This window comes from Ambystoma mexicanum, chromosome 4p, assembly GCF_040938575.1.
Source record: "Ambystoma mexicanum isolate Mex_15411 chromosome 4p, UKY_AmexF1_1, whole genome shotgun sequence".
Lineage (NCBI taxonomy): Eukaryota > Metazoa > Chordata > Amphibia > Caudata > Ambystomatidae > Ambystoma > Ambystoma mexicanum.
This window is the reverse complement of record NC_090927.1, coordinates 27,668,770-27,689,155: the sequence shown is the minus strand read 5'-3', so window position 1 is coordinate 27,689,155 and position 20,386 is coordinate 27,668,770. Positions and strand designations below refer to the sequence as shown.

At 44.3% G+C, this 20,386-nt stretch overlaps 1 protein-coding gene across 1 annotated transcript in view; it reads left to right on the top strand.

The window, feature by feature from the left end:
* The first annotated feature begins 2,768 nt into the window (after positions 1-2,768).
* Positions 2,769-20,386, top strand: part of LOC138452703 (olfactory receptor 2D2-like) — a 61,549-nt gene continuing 43,931 nt past the window's right edge. Inside the window, exon 1 of the mRNA XM_069605051.1 lies at positions 2,769-3,143. Coding sequence (XP_069461152.1) covers positions 2,769-3,143 — 375 coding nt within the window. The remainder of the gene's footprint in view (positions 3,144-20,386) is intronic.

Sequence of the window (20,386 nt, the reverse complement as noted above, 5' to 3'; positions counted from 1 at the left end):
CTCTTAATTTGCACCCACTTTAAAATGACTGCCTGTTTCATTTAGTATTTCTAAAAATGAACATCCATTTTACTGGCTGCTACTGCAATCAGCTGCCATTTGCACCTATTTCAAAATGGCTGCTTTTAAACATTGCCAATAAAACACCCATTTTGCTTCCCTTGGAATCTGGATACATATGCTGTTATTTGCATGAATTAGCACCCAAATATCTCTACAAATCCCACTAGGCCAGGGAGTGGCCGAATGTGGATTGTTTACACTGAGTGGGAACGGTACCCAATCTCCAGAAGAGACCGCATTTGGCAATAATACTCAACTCTATCTAGAACATGTGTATATTAATGGACACTAAACACCTGCAGTCTGAGACACCGCAGCTAGCATCACTACTGCCACCAAGCAGTGGGTATAGCCACGGCAGTATATTGATGGGCCTGATTGTAGCATCAGTGGGTCTGACAGCAAGAGTAAGTGCCCCTTGGAGACAGTAAAGTCCAGCTGGCGAGGTTAAATGAGCCAGCGCTGTGTAGCGGTGAAAGACTCCATCCCTGTCCCATGTCTGTTGGGTAATGATCTTCCTGATCCCGAGATAGTCCCAGCGGATACCCGATCGAGGGCCAAAGAGATCACCAGATTGAATGCTCTGCGAGCCTTAGGGCCTGGAGTGCTTCCAGAGGGCTTGTTGGAAGGGCCGTGGCTGGTAGCCCCTAGTCCAGTTCCACAGACTACTGAGTCGTCTACTCCTGCGGGAGAGGGGCTAGTAGCCACTGAGCACCCTATTTTGGTAGCAGGTGACTCAGTGACTTCACAGTTGCCTGGCGCAGCGCAGGAACTTGTGGTGGAGGACCAGGTGGGTGCTGATCTGAAAGGCCTGCCCAAGCTGGTGAAGTTTGCATCAGCTGTGGGCCCAGGTCAGATTGACTTCTTCACAGCCCAGAAAGAGTTTTCACTCTGGTGGGTCTACGGGAACAGGCGGAGGAGCAGGCTAAGGGTGAGGCCCCTGGACTGTTCAAAGTGTACTGGGAGGATGGACTCCTGTACAGTGAGCCAAAGGATTCCGAGGGCCTGGGCACCAGAAGGTTGGTGGTTCCCTAATGCCACAGAAAGTTACTTTTGGATTTGGCTCATCAAATTCCTTTAGCTGTTACTTGGGAGTGACTAAGACATTAGACCGGTTGTCTGTGCACATTTACTGGCCGCAGTTCAGCATAAAGGTTAAGGAATTTGTCCTGTCATGCCCGACTTGTAAAGCTTCTGGCAAGTCAGGTGATGCCACAAAGGCTGCCTTAATTCCACCACCCGTGGTTGTGGGGCCTTCCGAGAGAATAGGCATGGATATTGTGGCTCCTTTGGATCCTCAAACCAGCTCAGGGAACATATACATCTTGGTGGTGGTAGACCACGCCACAATGGTATATTCTCTTGTGTTGGATTCTCCAAAGAAGTCATTTCTGACAGGGGATCACGCTTCATATCAGTGTATATGAAGGCTATTTTGGAAGAGTGTGGAGTCACCTACCGGTTCTCTACATCCTTCCATCCACAAACCAGTGGGCTTGTTGAGCGGTTCAACAAGACCCGGAAAGGCATGATAGATGGCTTGGAAGAGCATCTGAGGAGAACATGGGATATTCTCCTGCCATGCCTTCTGTTCGCCTACAGGGAGGCGCCACTGAACGGAGTAGGGTTTAGCCCCTTTGAGCTTCTGTTGGACACCCTATATGAGGTCCTCTTAATCTAGTGAAAGAGGGATGGGAAATCAAATCCTCATCCCCTACACAAGATGTAGTGGACTATGTACTTGGCCTTTGGTCTAGAATGGCAAAGTACATGGAACAGTCGACAAAGAAGCTATAGGCCAGTCAGGAGCAGATGAAGCACTGGCATGACCAGAAGGCCACACTGACAGCCTATTCTCCAGGCCATCGGGTGTGGGTTATGAAGCCTGTAAAAGCCAGTACCCTTCAGGACAAGTGGACTGGGACTTACTGTGTGCTTGAAAAGGTCAGTGAGGTTAATGATCTCATTGACGTGAAAGGACCTAAACAGATGTGCAGGGTCTTTCACGTCAACCGGCTAAAACCCCATAGCAGCTGGGATGACTTGGTCATGGCATTAGTGACTGACAGAGAGACTGAGGAGGAGACAGATCCTCTTCCAGACCTCTTGCATACTGAAGCCACAGATGGGTCAGTTGGAGGTGTCAACCTTGCAAAAGAACTGTCAGAAAAGCAACTGACAGAATGTTGCCATTCACTGGGACAGTTTGCCTGTCTGTTTTCTCTGGCTCCCGGTCCTGCAGTTTGGTGCACTCATGATGTGGACACTGGAGACAGTAAGCTGGTAAAGAGTAGAATTCGCCAGATGTTTGATACTTTCAGGGACACCATCAAGGAAGAAGTTTCCAAGATGCAGTCCCTTGGAGTGATAGAGCCATGCCACAGCCCCTAGGCTAGCTCAGTGGTACTGGTCCCTAAAAAGACCAATGGTGGGAAGACTGAAGTTTGATTTTGTGTGAACTACAGGGGGCTCAATTCTGTCACAAAGACAGATGCTCACCCCATTCCTCGGGCAGATGAGCTCATTGACAAGTTTGCTGCTGCAAAGTTGACCTCACAGCAGGGTATTGGCAGGTCGGCTTGATAGATGGAGTGAGCGAGAAGTCAGCATTCCCAACAACGGAAGGACATTATCAGTTCACTGTGGTGCCCTTTGGATTGAAGAATGCCACTGCCACATTTCAGGGGTTGGTTAACAAGGCTTTTATGGGTCTTGAAAACTTCAGTGTTGTGTATTTAGACAGCATTTCTGGTTTCAGCCACACCTGGGAGGATCACTTAATCACTTATCCCATGAAACAAGTGCTTCAGGCACTGCAGAATGCAAGCCTGACTATCAAGGCCACAGAGTGCCAGATAGCGCAGGGCACAGTGTCTTACCTAAGACACCTGGTCGGTGGAGGTAAGAAACCATCTCTAAAAACAAAGGTACTGGCTGTGAAGAAGTGGGACATTCCCACCACACAGACGCAGGTGAGAGCCTTTCTAGGTCTCACCGGGTACTACCGGTCATTCATCATAGGTTATGGGACCATTGCCATGCCCCTGAATGATGTAACTTCCAAGAATTTGCCGAAGAAGGTAACTTGGAACCCTGCCTGTCAAATCTCCTTTTAGGATTTAAAGGATGGATTGTGCAGGGCCCCAGTTCTGAAAGTGCCAGACTATGGTCAGGAGTTAATTTCTCAGACAGACGACTGTGATTTTGGGATTGGAGCAGTGTTAGTGCAGCTGAACTCTGAAGGGATAGATCAACCTGTCGCCTAAATTAGCAGGCGGTTGACTAAAAGGGAAAGGAATTGGGCTGTCATAGAAAAAGAGGCGTACGCAGTCATGTGGGCCATAAGGAAGCTGAAACCCTACATTTCTGGGCCTCACCTCACGATCCAGACAAACCACAGGCCTCTGCAATGGTTAATGGCCATGCAAGGAGAGAACCCTAAGCTTTTGCATTGGGCCATATCGCTACAGGGATGAGATATGGGCATTCAATCAGGCTCCCAGCATGGAAATGCAGATGGCCCTACAGGGATGTGATATGGGCATTCAGTCAGGCTCCCAGCATGGAAATGCAGATGGCATCAGCTGGTACTTTCACCTCGATGATGAACCAGATCCTCAGTAGGGTGGTGATTTACATGTTGAAGCTGGGGAGGGAGGCATGTGAGGAATTAAACCATCTGGACGGGGAGGGTGCGCCCGCCTGGTCTTTTTTGATGTTTTGTAATTAAAATGAATGATGGGACATCAAACTCATAGCCATGTGTACTCTGGGGGAACACAGCCTACAGGCGCAGTCCTGTCGCATTTAGCTGGAATGTGAAAGCCACGGGTACATCAAAGCATCTCAGGAAGGGGAAAGGCAAAACCTTCCTCCGGCCATGGCCAGCCTAATTAAAATATGAAAGGCCTCATGGATCTGCCCTCTCTATTGTCTAAGCTCTGCTGGTGGATACACATACTGAAGAGAGTTAATTGAAACAGGCCTGCAATAGGCCTGAGCACAGAACTGACAACAAGGGACAGGACCCTAACACCTTTCTGATATGCAATGTGTCAACTTGAAGCTAGCTCCTACCCCTTTCTATGAAGGGCAGTGCATGATATGTATGGGACAACTGTTTACTGCAAGGAACCCCCTTTCAGAGGGAAGAAGCATGTGATTTGATGGAGACAGAACTTCAAGGGATACCTGCGCTTTGATCAAGATTCACAAAGAGCCCAATTAACCAGAGAGACACTTTGATCCACATCAGATAGGAAGATGGGTGAGACTTAGTAGTACATTTTGTCACTACTTACCTTTCCCGTTGCAAAGCACTATGGTTATGACCTCATGCATAACAGAAGATTGTTGGTGTGGACCCAGGCGGGTCTCATTAAGGTAGGGCTAGTCTGCACCAATCACTGGTACCCATTTGGCTTTAAAAGAGGGCTGAGCCCCTCACTTAACAGATCATCTGACGACTTTGGAAGGAGTAAGAAGAAGAACTCATTTGGACCCTGGCTGAAGGTACAGTCTGTTTTACAGCTTCCGCCAGTAAGGGGAGGGCAGGATTTCCAAGATGGAAGCAATATTCTCCCCTAAACATCTCCCAGGGAACAGAGGGAGATACCAGACTCAGAGGACCCTCCAGGAGCTCCAGGAATGTTACCCAGCCAGCGCACAGTGTGCCCTGCTAGGTTCTGCCAGCAAGCTTCCTAGGTGGATAGTGCATGTGAGTCTCTGAACAAAGGACACAGCCATTGCCTGCAAACACTCTCCTCTGCTTTGGCCCATCCACCTTAAAGGAGGACACAAGCCCTCCGAAGAAGCTAGGAGGAGTGCCACAACAAGCATCAACCAGCATTAAGGGCATTTTAGATGCAGTCAAGCCCTCGAACCGCTGCAGTCACTAAAGACGCCCAAGACGCCTGGACCAGAGTTTCAGATATGACAACCAGCACAGAGACAACGATTCTTGAATCCGAGCAACCGTGTAGGCCAGCCTGCATCTGTCCATCCAGCCTCGCTTGTCAAACTTCCTGTTGACTGATACCCGCAGCCGTCTACCATCTTCAACTCTGTCGTAGGAGGTTACCGTGTAACCGACTCAGCGCTGTCGAGCATCAAGATCTTCTCAAGCACCAGGTACATTGTGGTTCTGTCCCCCTGCTCCTTCTCCAAAAGGCCCTAGTGACATTTATGACCTCTTGCTTCCTTGGTGCTGAAACCAAATAACCTGGAACAGTTAAGACTGCTTTACCGACTACCCTCCTGTCAGTATCCAGAGTGCATCCCTTTCCTTTGTGAAACTGTCTATCCTCTGTGTTCCTTTACAGGGTGGGTTGTATTTTGTAGTGTGCTTGAACTGTCTGTTGTAATAATAATAAAATAGATATTTGTATACAACCTTGACTGGACAGTCCCTTTTATCATTGGGTAATAATTGTATTTTCGCTGTGTGGCAACTAACCAACGATCCACAAACTTGCTGAGATAAGCCTGCCGTTCTATCCACATTACCAAAATTGGACAAGGAGGTTTATAATTTACTTGTGTTTCCAATCCGTTCAGATCCCTTCTGGTGTACTAGCGGTGTGGGGCTGATTGATGGTTTAGAAACCGATGTTCATCCATAGCCTTCCCATATCTCGCACCCACGCACTGGAACGCCCTACCTCCCACAATCAGAGGCGAGTCCTCCCTCAGCACCTTCCGCAAAACCTTGAAAACAATCTTATTCACATAAGATGCGTTGCACTAGTCGAATACATCTCATATATTCCTAATGCATAAACTGTACTGTAATGACATACTGTACCAACCAAAATGTCAGCTCTATGCTTTGTCGAACTCATACTGTACCTATGAATGACTATATGCCTGTAACTAAGATTTTTGCAAGTAACAGCGCCTCAATGCCTGTGGGTTACTTGCGCGCTATATAAATATAAATAAATAAATAAATAAATAAAATAGACCACTGGTTCCCCAGAATTTGATTCATCATAGTGTCATTGATGATGAGCAAGAGAATGAGAAGGGGAATAGAACCAGGGAGGAAGTCATTGAGAGAGGGAGCCATCGATGATGAGCAATAGAATGAGAAGGGGAATAGAGCAAGGGAGGAAGCCATTGATAGAGGGGCCATTAATGATGAGCAATAGAATGAGAAGGGGAACAGAGCAAGGGAGGACGCCATTGAGAGAGGGGGCCATCGATGATGAACAAGAAAATGAGAAGGGGAATAGAACAAGGGAGCAAACCATTGTAGAGGGCACCATCGATATTGAGCAAGAGAATGAGAAGGGGAATAGAGCGAGGGAGGAATCCATTGATTGGAGTTGCCATTGATGATCAGCAAGAGCAAATATGAGTGAGAAAGGGCGAGAGTGAGAGGGTAAAAAATTCAGTGAGAGAGTGAGTGGAAGGATGAGATAGGATAGGGTGCGGGGCAAGGGAAGCCGGATGGGGAAAAGCGAGGGTAGGTTGGATAGGTGGGGTAGGGTGGGCGGTTAAATAAAGAGTGTCTGTGGGTGGGGCTAGAGGGCGTGGAGAGTTTTCTGGAGTCCACTCTAGTTATAGTCATCAGGGAAACTTTGGGAGTTTAGTCAGAACCCAATCGAGGTAAGCGTGGAGAGTGGTCAAGGCTAAGTCTCAGAAGAGGTGAGTGGGGTCAGGGTTCTACAATGAGTACACACAGTGAAATACACAATGGTTCTACTTAGACAGGTGAATACAGAAATACTCAATTTTTTAAAGGCCCCAAAACACACTAAGAAAATGAAACAAGCAGGTAATGTTATCACACAACACTCTAAATATAAAACATATATAAAGTCAACTTATGTTAAAAATGCATACAATTCACCTAAACACCTGACACGGAAGGTAAGTAGACATGCAGGGATTAAACCAGTTCACAAAATAGAAGCCCTAACTTTATGAGTCCAATCCCTAAATTGAATGGGGAGTTGTGTCCCAAAAGAGTTCCATGTCATTTAATCGTGGGATGTTTATTCGTGGGGCTTTTTACAGCAGATTTTTTAAACAACAAAACTAATCAAATTATTATTTTGTTTTATTTTTGGGGGGGACCCTGCCCAAACCTCCCATCCCATTTATTTTTTTATATATTCCCGAACACCCACACCCAATATATATATTTTTCTAAACCCCCCCCAAAAAATTCTATGAGTTTTTTCGGCAAAGGAATCGCAGTAAAAAACCTGTTAAAAAACATCCCGCGATGAAAGGACTTCATACCCCCAAAAGTTTACTAAGTTCCTTTAGGAGACAGGACAAAGACATGAAGAGATATTGCGGTGGTGAGAAGCCTTCCAAAAGACTTCCAAAACAGTTTACAGGTCAGTAAAATACTTTATCAATCTTGTTATCTTTTAATTTCAACTAGTGTACCTTCTACTGGCATTTTGTTTATTGTATTTATTGTCACATAGTTTATCCTGAGAAAATAAGGAATTAAAAGCAAGAGTAGAAAAAATATCATACACTAAAACAGTCTAACACAACAATTCAGTATAATATTAGCATCAGGTAGTTAATGAGATGAAAGAAACAATTCCACTACAAAGCGCAATGCTGCAGATGGCCAGGCATTTGGTCCATCAGCTAAAATGTTATGCCATACTATTTCACTAGACAGAAGCTTAAATAATTTAACAAGGGACCAAAGAAATGTTGACCATGAGTCATAAGCGCCTGGCAATCAAAAAGGAGTTTAAAGGTCAGTAAAATCTTTTAAAGCAGCTTTTTAAATAAACATTTGAAACGTGAGAGAATGAGTTAATTAAAGTTGTTCCCAAACTTTTAAAATAGTGCAGATAGGGGCACTGACAAGTATTGCGTCTACTAACAGCCCTTACTCCTAGTTTCCAAAAGAACTTGGCAGGTCAAAGGGGAGTCACTGGAGGTAGGTTTTCCCACCATTGGATCCAGTAGAAAATGCCCAGTGGCTGAGGGTGAAAGGAAGATTCCGGTGAGGTCCAGGATCTGAGTGCAACCCTTCCGATGAAGAAATTTAGCAGGCACTGATGCAGGCCTCTTCGGGACACTGTACCAGACAGAGGAAAGTTGGTTCCAGCTACAATCACCGCACACAGGTGACAGCAGGAATCCCTCCAGACATGAACAGATCAAGCCCTCCAGAACAGGATCCCTGGATACTGGGAGGTGGAGACTTGGCAGAAAGATGACTTGTATGACTAGCTGGCGACCACTGAAGTTCCAGGTGAAAAGGCGGAACAACAATGCTGCTGGCGTGGTAGCCCAAAAAGGAGCTGGTCAGTCCACCAGGTGGTCCAGGAACATGTCTGAAGGCTCCAGGATGCAGGAATGCAAGAAAGCGTAGAGACTAGTTGGTTCCACCAGTCCAAAGGGTTGAATCCCCAACAAGGGTCTTCTGAGATGAGATCAGATAGTCCAGCAGGGTTTCACCGGGACAGTTGCAGGAATAGTCACTAGGCCTCTTCAGAGGTCATCCATGGGTTTTCCATCAGCTGCACAGCTATCCAGGGTACTTGGCTCTTTTTCTAATCTCGTGGAATAGCTGTAGGACTACTCTTCTCATTCTAAATTCAGGTGAGCGATCAAACTCAGCCCTCCAATAGAAAGGATCTACCCCACTCATGCACACCAGCAGTGGCCCAATCAGGGACTACTGTGGGGCTGATGCATGCACCCAAGACTCACTGACATCAGTTTGTGGATTGGGACCAGACAGTCCCAGCCCACTTCCTGGGTCCCTACACACATGGCCTGCTAGCTGCTAGCCTGTGAAAACCACGGCTTTCCTAGGCAAATGCATGAACATATTAGGGATTTCCTGACCTGAGAAGGCAGGAAAAAGGCCAAGAAACAATATGGCCAAAGAACAAGAGAAACATCTTGTGGCATGGCCATCTTTGGCCACTAGCCACTGTTAGTAGCCAAATGCGGTATACATGAATGTGTTAACTAAAAATATAGTACAAATGGTAAAAAAAGGTGTCTGCTGCCACCAGCTTGTTTTTAGGCATGTTAAAAAACAACCAAAACAACCAGAAATCCCTTTGTTAAATGTTTAGGGTGATACAAATGTATCCCCATTGCACTGCATTAAAAGATGCTGTTTGAAAACAAATACCCAAATAGGTAACAAGCAAAAGGCAAGAAGGAAACATATGTGCCTCATTATAGGTGTGCTGGTCCGGAACAAATGGCAGAAGAAATGCTGGTGATTCCTCTCTGGCATTTTTTCCGGACCGGCACACTTCAAGTTTGCCAGCGTGGGCCATGGATCTACGGGGAGGCCTGACTTGCCAAGAGTTTCCAGCCCCTACTGGCAAACAAATGCCTGAATGAATCACCGGCACTGTTAAAAACATTGTTAAAGGGACATTATGGTTAAGTTGCACTAATAAAAGCCTATGAAATTGATTGAAAAAACTTTGTTAAAGGGAAGTTATGGTTACAAGTAAAACCGAAAAACCCCAGAAATTCGGCAATTATGGTAAGCTAAGCAACCATAACTTGTGCTGCCACTGTGCACTGCTAAGACTAACACCCATGGAATCAAAGAGAACATCACAAATGTCATTGATGACTTCACTGGTGACATCACAGATCTGGCCTGCCTGTTTTGTTCACTGGCATATCTAGGCCAGGTGGTTTGATCACTGACATTCAGAATATTAAATTTCAAAGGTGCTATATATCTACACGTTAACCTTGGCATATGTTCTTAAAGTACATCCCTTAGGGATCGGTCTCAGCTCAGGGTGCACATACATGGGGCAATAAGCAGGCCTCAAACGCATAATTCATTTGTATACATAAAGATAAACGTTAATGTTATTAACATTTTCTGATGATGCTGTTTCTTTCTTCCTTACTTTAGTTTCCCTGTAAGTGCCTCTGATTTGTATGCATTGTGGGTCTTCAGATGTATTGTTTGTACCAGCACAAGTGTTGTAAGTCTTGAATTGTTAGCTAGTTACTACATGTTTAACATTACTCAAAACTCTGATAAGGTAGCATTCATTATTTTACTATGCAAAATTACAAGATTATATCTAATGTACTTCTATGGTGCATGCTGCAGTCATTGCCTATGTTTATATTTGATTAGGTTTCTGTAATAACAACACTCCAATAAAATGTTGTTTAGATGAGTACATTCTTTAATAGATTAAGTAGTTCAAGATAAGTCTCTCGATCACCGCTGACATCATGTTACCAAGATTATAAACACAACCCCTTGTGGGGACTTTTCATCAAAATTAATTTCACACGTGATGTCATCAGTGATGTCATCAATGACATTTGTGATGTGATCTGTGATGTCCTGGGTGTTAGTCTTAGCAGTGCAGGGTGCTGGCGTGAGTTATGGTTGCTTTGCTTACCATAACTGGTGAATTTCGGAGGTTTTTCAGTTTTACTTGTAACCATAACATCACTTTAACAAAGTTTTTTCATTGTATTTCAAAGGTTTTTATTAGTGCAACTTAACCATAATGTCTCTTTAACAAAGTCTTTTCAGTGAATATATATATATATATATATATATATATATATATATATATATATATATATATATATATATATATATATATATATAAAAACACGCCCTGCAGTGGGGACCTTGTAGGTATGGTTAAGTTGCTCAACACATAGGAAGAGCACTTTTTGGGTGGCTTATAACTTTGCCCTCCTTGGCGAATCCTCACGAAACTTTGCAAAAAAAGTATATGGCCTGTCAGATTGATTCTGGTGAGGTTTTGTTTTGGGGGTGTTAAGTTATAGGGGGAGTCCCCAAATGTGTGTTTTTTCGAATAGACCCAATGGAAAAGAAATGTTGCTCATGCCTACAGCCAAACTGCTAGACAGATTTTAACCAAATTTGGGGCAGGAGCGTTGGCTTGGTCCCGAAAGTGTGCTTTTGTAAATTCGGTGTGAATCCATCCAGTAGTTCTTTTTAAAATGGCCATAAAGTAGGTAAACCTTTTTTTTGTGATATCTGCGTCCGGTCCGCGGACTCACTTCCCTGTTCGGTCTGCGGACAGACCGCCGATTGGTGCAGAGGGCGGCGTGATGTCTGCGGACATTGGATGCACCCGCTGATCGGATGGGGAAAAGCATGAAGTGAGTAATATTTTTTGGAAATGACCACCATTTTGGATTCACGGACAGCGCCCATTGTCCGCGAACATGGCGATGGACACCTATTTTAAAACACAACATTGCACTTGTCAAACTAATGAAACAATCTCCGGGGAGGTCAGGGGTGATGGGGATGGCATATGGCCATAAAAAGCTAGAGAACGAGTGCCTTTTCATATGGTGACAGCCCTGTAATGTTCGCGAACATCTGAGATGTTGGCGGGCATCCATATACATTTTTGCATTACAGGGCGGGTGAAAAGCAGTCTTTGGATAGTGTATAACGTTGGCGCTACTTAATTTGTGATATTATTCTAGATGTGAACTTGAATGGTTCTACATAGGTTGGTGCTGTTTCGTCAAGTGGGAACAAAATTAGAGGGGGGTCCCAAAATATTTGAAAGCCTTATACATTTGGTGCCGTTTCACAAATCTGTGCAAAAGTTAGCAAAAAGATTTAAGACCCAGATTTTAATGTTCTTGCAAAGTTTGGTGGGATTTTGTCAAGAGGGGGCATAATTATAGTGGGGTTTTTTGTTGCTGTGAGACAAAGGTGCACAAAAGATTTTAGAATCTCTGAATTTCTCTGCAAATTCTGAATGGATTTTGTCAACTGGGTCCTAAGTTATATGACTATTTTATGTATTTACATTTTGACACTTTTTAATAAATAAAACATTGATGGATTTGCCGGAAAGTTGTGCAAAGAGCTTCGGCAAGACTGGAAAACATGGTTTTGCAAATGTGTCTGTGTCTTCCTATCTACTCCCCTTACTTTCTTCTATGCACTTACTCTATCATAATTGTCCCTGGACCTAATATGATAGCAACCTCGTCTGTTTCCTCCACACTCCCATTACTGTTTTTTTCCTCCCCACCACCTCTCCAGCACTGTCTGAAATGTCATCAGGCCTAGTATGATAGTCGCTTGTTTTGTTCCTCCCCCCCCTTTCTGCACCCCTCTACCTCACCTTTTGTTTTTCTCAGGCTCTACCAGAAATGTCGTCAGGCCTAGTACGGTAGTCGCCTGTCTGGTTCCATTTCCTTCCCACTCTCCCCCTCCCATCCTTATCTATGTCCTAGCTCTTGCACTATCTGAAATGTCGTCAGGCCGAGTACGATAGTTAATTTCACATCTTTACTGTTCATGGCCTGTAAGAATGTGGTTGTATTTTCCCTTGTTCCCTCCCTTGCCTTGAAGCGCTTTGAAACACATTTTGTATAGTCGTTATATAAATAAACGATAATATCATATATCATATTTTGAAAAGTGTCATAATGTAGGTACAAAAAATAGTGATATTCCATTGGTGACTGATGTATAGCCGGTGGCTATGGGCAGTGGCCAGATTGTCCGAGTCATGTGTAGTGGCCAGATTGCCAAAGGCCATAACTCGGGTAATCTGGCTACTTGCCATGACCACAAGAAACTGGCAATGGGGTTAAAGTGGGCATGGCCACAAGGGTCTGGCTATGTGGTGAGCATTTTGAAAATCAGGATAGGTTTGAATGTAATTGGTTATTTATAATGCGCTTAATACCGAGAGGTTTCTAAGCGCGGACCCAGGGATCAAACCTACATTGCTTTGCGTCGTCTTGCTTCCGAGGTGAGCGTGTTGCCCCTGAGCTATCCTCCCGAGAATGAGTTATCTGCCGGACAATGCGAAAATAAATTCTGCTAGTGGCTAAAATTCTGTCCGTGGCTACAGCTCGAAGTGCTGCACAGGATAGCATCAACAATCACTGTGCTATCGCTGCATAGACTCTGAGCCAATGCTAATCAGCAGATAATTATCAAGAATGCCGAACCAGGTGCCCACGTGGTCACCAGGCCACCACTTTAAATCATTACCCACCCTTATTTGCGACCCTAGTGGGACAAGATATTGGGATTGGATGATGGACTCATTTCCACAACCTCACAGCAATGACTGGCTCAGAATTCATATGCCTTGAGAAATTCTCTAGAGAGTCGCATTACGTGTCAGCTGAGTTCTAACCATAATTAGTACCCGGCAAGAGTCAAGCAGAATGCAACACACATTCTGATTGGCTCTTGCCGGGACTCCAGCTGCCTTGTCCTCGGCGGGTGGGCATGGCAGCCCCTCAGCCAATGAAGAGGCTCGAAGCGGGGCCATCCCCACTCCGAACCTCCCCACGGCTGAGAGGCTGCCTCCGCCCCCCGCTGGGGACTCGGGTAAGCTTTTTTTTTTCCCCTCCCTCCCTCCTCCCTACCCCACCCCACTTACCTTCTTGCTCCTTTGTCCCTGGTGGGGGACGATGGCAGCCTCCAGCAGTGTGGAGACGCTGTGCCTCCACACAGCTGTAGGCTTCCATCGTCCCCTGGCAGGGACAAAGGTACGTATGGGCCCGGGGCATTACCTGATTTGGTAATGCCCCCGACGCTCGGGTCATATTGCTTAAATATAGCATCAAGAATGGTTTTGAAAACTGCTTAATTACGACAACAGTTTCTTATTGAATAACCCATCACAGTGATGTCATCTTTGATGTCCTGGGTGTTAGTCTTAGCAGTGCACAGTGGTGGCGCCGGTTATGGTTTCTTATCTTACCATAACTGGTGAATTTCTGGGGGTTTTCGGTTTTACCTGTAACCATAACGTCCCTTTAACAATGTTGTTACATTGAATATAGACTTATACAGTTAACATTAACTTAAAGGGCAAGAGCCTCAAACTAAAGAGGAGAACTAAATAAATACACAACATTACATTATTAAGTGTCACTAGAGGAGTGGTGAGTGAGTATGCAGGAGAGAGCTGGGAGAGCTCCCTTTATAGCAAGCAAGTGAAGTTTAAGCCGAGCTTTGAAGACATCCACAGTTGGGCTGACTTTGATTGTTATGGTCAGTGGGTTCTAGTGGAGTGGGGTGAGTGGGGAGAAAGTGAAAGTGAGAGGAGGAACAGGGTGGCAAATGGATGGTGATGTTGAGTGCACATGATTTTTGTAGTGAACAAGATGGTGAGAAAATTGAGATACTATCAGACAGGTACAGGGAGGTGAAACCACTGATAGCTTTGCAGACTAGGAGAACAAACTTGAAAAGTGAGAGGTTGTGCTTGGAGAGCCAACCAGCATGTTTTCAGTAGGTAGAAGCGGAGGGGGGTCTGGGTAGGTTATAGAGATTGCCAGTAGCAAAGCTGAGGATTTTATCTAGAGGGAGGAAGGAGGAAGGCCAAGGAATAGGCTTGAGCAGTAGTCATGAGAGTGGAGTAAGAAAAGGGCACATTTACCACATGTTGAGGAGGTTAATACGAGCAGCAGAGACAGCAATAGTGATGCATTGCTGCATTGGTTGGTCACTGTCAAAGAGGACCCGAAGATTGCTGTCCTTTGGGTGAAGGAGCAATAAGGTCAGACGGGATAGAGATAGGAGAGGGTAGAGTAAGGATCACATTGGAAGTGGTAGGAAGATGGCTTCCATTTTTGAAGAGTTCACCATGAAGCAGCGGGGAGCCATCTACTGTTGAATTGCAATGCGATTGTTCGTAATCCATTCTGAGATGTCTGAGTCGAATGAGGGAAGGAGAAAAATATTTGAGTGTCATCATAGAAAAGGTGGTAGTGAAAGTCAAAGAATGCAATAAGCCTTCCTAAAGCAGCAGAGGTCCAAGGACTGATCTTTGGGGGATGACAATAGGGAGAGGGATGGGATCATTGGTTTGCAACGTCCAAGAGGTTTTAAAGGATTGCCCTTCCAGGTAGGAGGTGATCCATGAAAACTGTAGGATTGTGAAACAGATAATATTGTGAAATAATTAACATCCCTTCTAACCAAGCTGCCTTTTGTAGGAAAAAACATCAAGCATCATTTTACTTAGGCAATGTGCACATAGTCTTCCAACTGAGGTATAGTAGGAAATTGCATTTAGCATTTTAGGGTCACAGTTTTACATAATGTAAACCCTTGAAAACTGTGGAACTATCTAGAAGCTTATATTAAATAGTTAACAATCTTTGCAACCAGCTACTTTTGGAGGCCAAATGATCAATGATTTCATCATTGATTATTCTCCTCAAACCATCTTTTGCAGCCGGCATTAGCAGAAAGGCTTCCAAATGAGGCTGAGTAAGAGAGCTGCAAAGTCTGCTGAAGATGTGCTTGAGCTTTGAAAGGGACCTTTCACACGCCACCTGGGAGCAGCTTGTAGGCATTAGAAATCGATCTATAGGCCCGACTGTACATTTTGAATCTCCGTAGCATATTATAGCCGCATGCTATACAATTAGTGCACATCTTACATGGTATACCTTTGACTCTGTCCTCAGAAGGGTCACCTTTTTCAGTTTCAATGACGAGATGAAAATGGGATTCATCTTCTTGGGCGTACATTTGATATTATTTATCAAGAGATATTTTGACTCTGTTCCACTTTGATGCAAATTTAAGCAGTTCTGTCTGTAATGTTTCACTGGATGCTTCTGAATCAAATCGGGTCAGCAAGCTGCTTAGTTGAGCCACGGCATTACTTGGAAGGTTCTAAAGGATCTCCTGAAAGTTTCTGGGGGTCAAACATGCCACATCTGCCAAGAGATGATCATGGGTAGTGAATCGGCTCTACTGACATGTCATGATCTGGTCTGTTGCAATATTGTACCCTTCCACCCTGGATTTATCATTGGGTAACTCGATAGGTCCATCAGCTGCAGCTTCACCAGGCATCACCTTCTTTCGATGTACTCGAGGCACTGGGAAGTCTTCTTCGACTACAAGTTCACATTCCCTTTCGTCCAGATTGTCATTTGCCCAAATTATGAACTTCCTTGTTGCATCCATTATATCACTAAAATGATGACCCTGTTGTCGCAGTTTATTATGCGTTCACACTCAGCTCAGGGAGTTCCTTTCCCCACAAGCAAGGTAGCGCTCAATAAAGCACTTTTTATTTATGTTAGCTTTGGTGAGGCCTCCAACCCGTCTCGCACCCACACCAACAAAAACTGTGTGTCACCAATTGGCTAGGAGCCAGGCGGGTGTTTAGTAAGAATATGTATTTATGGTTTGACAAACAGACTAACATCAGCCACCATTGCTATGGCAGCAGCCAAGATCACAACAATAACGCAGTTTTATAAAACAACACAAGTGAAATTTTGAAACATGCGAAAATAATTTACACAGATTTAATTTGTATTTAACCAATAGAAAACATTCCAAATACAATTCAAAATCCACAGAAATAACCTAATTTGAAGCCATACCTTTCTCGCATCCACCCCTACCCTCCAGGCATCAATTAAATCTGACCCCTTTGATTGAAAGGTAAGGTTCAAAGAGTGTGAGCACAATCGAAAAATCATTTTAGTTATTGATTTAAAAAGGCGCTGCTTGGGAAGGGAATTCAATTGTAACAATCGTTTGTGCTTGTTACTGGAAATTCAATATTAGTGAAAGGAATACAATGGGAAAAGTCGTTTTTCAGCTTTTATTTAAAGGGCAAGGTTGGGAAAAGGGCACTCAAATGGAAATTGTTTTTCAGCACACATGAAAATAAAAGGCAGGGCCTGGTAATTTGGGGTCAGAGAAAAATGGAAACACAGGGGAAATTTCGTTTAGTAAAAACATACAGATGAGAACATCACTTTGTAATTCTGATTTAAAATTAATGGGGCATTTCGTGTTTCAACATGCATACAGATGAGAACAATACTTTGTCATTCTGATTTAACATAAATGCCGAATTTTGTTTTTTCACCCTCCACGCTGACTCGAAAGGTGGTGTTTTGTGCATTACTTCTTTTTGAGATTATGGACACCCCCTTTCTATGTGGAAGCCAAGGATTTCAGAAATAGTCAACCAAGTCTTTAGGGTCTATACCGGCTCTAACACACTGGACATGAGCTTTTGTTAGTTTTGAATTCTAACAACACTCATCCCATGATTTTCTATATGGGAATTAATTGATTTACTTTCATCAAATGCGCTAAGGATCTACAGATATTGCCCCTCCCCACACTTTAATGGAAAGGATTAAGGCTAGCTGCTCCCAACATAATGCAATTTCAACAGAGGGGTGGTTTTCTGTGGGGAAATAAGTTTGAGTAAGATTTAATAAATTGTGCAAAGGGCCTACCCAGTTTCACACCCCTCTACCAACTAATGGACAGAATAAAGGTAGGTGGCTCCCCAAACAATTGATGGCTTTGGGCTATCTACTTACATGACATGGCTGAGGACAGCACAGGGCTGGTCAAGGGCTTTCAGTAAAGGATTTTCTCCTGCACCCAGACTTCTTCTGTGCCTCTGGTTTGGGTCCCAGCTAGCTTCTCTATTTCCCAGTCACTGTCTCCAATGCAAGGATTGAGGCCTCTCTGCCAGTTGTTCCTTGCAAGAGTACAGCAGCAGCTCTCTCCCAGAATAATGCACAAAAAGCCCAGTTGTGATGCAAACCTGATCTTTTATAGCGTGGATGATACTACAATATGGTCATAATTCCCGCAGTCAGGATTGGCTCACTTGCTCCGTTCACTTCCCACCAAGATGCCCATTGGTTGCTGATAGGACCAGAGGTCGGGAGACATGTATTATACAGGCTGAGGGAGGAGAATAGAGACATCATTTCAAATTGACAAGGATTTGTGCATCTTTTGTTCTGACAAATCTCATACTGTGATAACTCCCTTGGTCTTTCAAATACCCCCATGATGATATATATATGTGGGTTCTATATTTTATGGCGAATCAAGCCATATTCATTTTATTTTTCACACCCTTCCTGAGCGGAGTTACTGTTTTTTCACGGTTTTCTGCTACGCCGAAATAGCTAAAATTGGGTCCATTTCCAATTTAAACCTTATGTTCATAATCTACTCCTGTGCCAACTTTCCCATTTCCTAGGTCTGTGTAAATGGCAAACATCATACCCTTCCACATAACTTAAATTATGTACATCACAAACATTTCACTTTTACAGGGTCTCAATGAGCTTTCTCTCCTGTTTAATTTGAACCCCGGGTGGGCTTTCTACATACGCTGCTCCTTTTATTAAGGAAAATCTGTATTCAATGTTCAGTCAATGGCAGGGCATAGTATGTCCTCAGTAGGTAGGGTTCTATTTCCCTGAAAGCATGTGACCAGCCATCTGGCTTATCTCTGTCTATATTAACATGTCCTTCTGCTGGGCTTTAAAGCCTTGCTCAGTGCTCAATGTGCAGTTTATGGGAAGGTTGACCTCAAGGTTACTTCTACTGGACATGTTATCAGCAACTAATTGACAACCAGACATTATTCTTAGTGGGGCCAGCCCCAACAGGCCACGCGTTCAGATTCAAAGGGCCTTTGTTCAGAACTAAATGCACATTTTATGGAGCACCTGACCTTAAAGGTTGTGTCTTTTGGTTGTGTTATCAGCAATTCACCACAAATTCGATTTCTTTCTTTATATATTTAAGCATATCTTTGAAATCAGTCCTTCACCCCTAGCATTCATCAAACCAAAGGGCGGTGAGGTCAGGATCCAGACACACTCATCTGATTCCCAGTTCAAAGGGGGATTTCAGCTTGGAGGGAAAAACAAGAGGCAGCTTGCCATTCTGAAAGGCTAGCATATTACATTTAACCACTGTGTACCTGCAACTTTCAATGCTCCACCAGGGCCTGTTGTTCATACATACAGTCTTTTCTTTATATAATATTGACAATAATGAGTTCACTCTCTCCACACAGATAGTCCATAATTACATAAGGAAGCTGTATTCTTATTTACACCAAATGAAATAAGCGCTTCTCTGTTCATGCTGTCATTTCAAATGGTGGAAGTAATGTCTATTTCTTCCTGATGAATTCACTCTGTCCTTCATTTTATTTCTTAAATGTCAGGCATAATTTCTCCTTTTTAGCTTCCAAATGCACAACTATTTATTTCCCTCCCATGTTTACCACCACAGTTTTAATCTGTCCATGTGTAATGTCTTTCTTTAATATAACAGTTAAAATAAAATGAGTATCCCAATGCTTCCAGTAGGCCTCTCTCCACTTGTGCACTTGCCCATTTTAATAGAGTGTAACTAGGCCCATTTCTTTCCATGTCACTTGGCCTTAAGTCAGAAAAAAAAGTGTTTTGGGACTGGCCTGCATTTTGCAATGGATAGCAACAACCAGCTTCACTCTTAAATACTGATCATGCAGCAGGCAGGCGGCAACTGACTGAGTGTGAACTGAGCTCACACTTCATCTGTGTGATGGAGCATTGCACAACAGGTCGTCTGCACGGTGGTGGGCTGCACTCAGCACATGTGCATGCGACAAACACACTAGGTCACGTGCAGGGTGGTGCCCCCCGCAATGATCAGTCACGAGGCGAGCCACCCTACCATGGGCAAAAATCAGACAGCCTAGCAGCCAGGAGCCCGTGTGCCACCCAGGCTGCATCAGACTGGATCACATTGTTGTTTATGTATCCTTCCCCCAACAAAAGAGTCCTATGACCCCCGAGGCCTACTCGGAAAAGTCCTGGTGTCACAGAGGGGGGTAGTCCAGTTCTGGACAGATGAACAAAAGCTAGTCAATTGTAATTGGTTATTTATAACGCGCTTAATACGTAGAGGTTTCTAAGAGCAGACCCGGGGATCGTACCTGTGTTGCTCTGCCTCTTCTTGCATTGCCCATGAGCTATCCTCCCGGCCCAATAGTGACATATTTAGGGAGAGTATTTATACTTCAGAAAATTCCTGTGGCTGACGGAACCATAAAATAAAACCACTATCGGTTGGAGAAGTCTGTGAAAAACATTATTTAGGGAGAGCATCAGTAATGAAGAGGTTTAACTTGTGAAAGTACAAATTGAATACCCTATATTAAGTTGTATTATTAAAATAAATAGAGTAAGCAAATATTAAGTTTCATTTGAGTGACCTGGCCTCTCCCCATTCAATAATTTCTGGGCTATATGAGCCGCTATCGCTTGGAAATCTCTTTAGCACTGCAATCAGAAAGTTTCAGAATGTTGTGTCAGTCCCTCTGTGTACACTGTGGCAAGGGCTCTCACTGTGACACTCCCTCTCAACGTACACTGTGGGCGGGGCTCTCAGTGTGACACTCCCTCTCAGCATACACTGTGGCCAGGGCTCTCGGTGTGACACTCCCACTCATCACGGAAGCACTACTGGGATCCTCGCTGCCAGCACCACTTCCCTCCTCTCCCTGCCATGTCAGCCTTG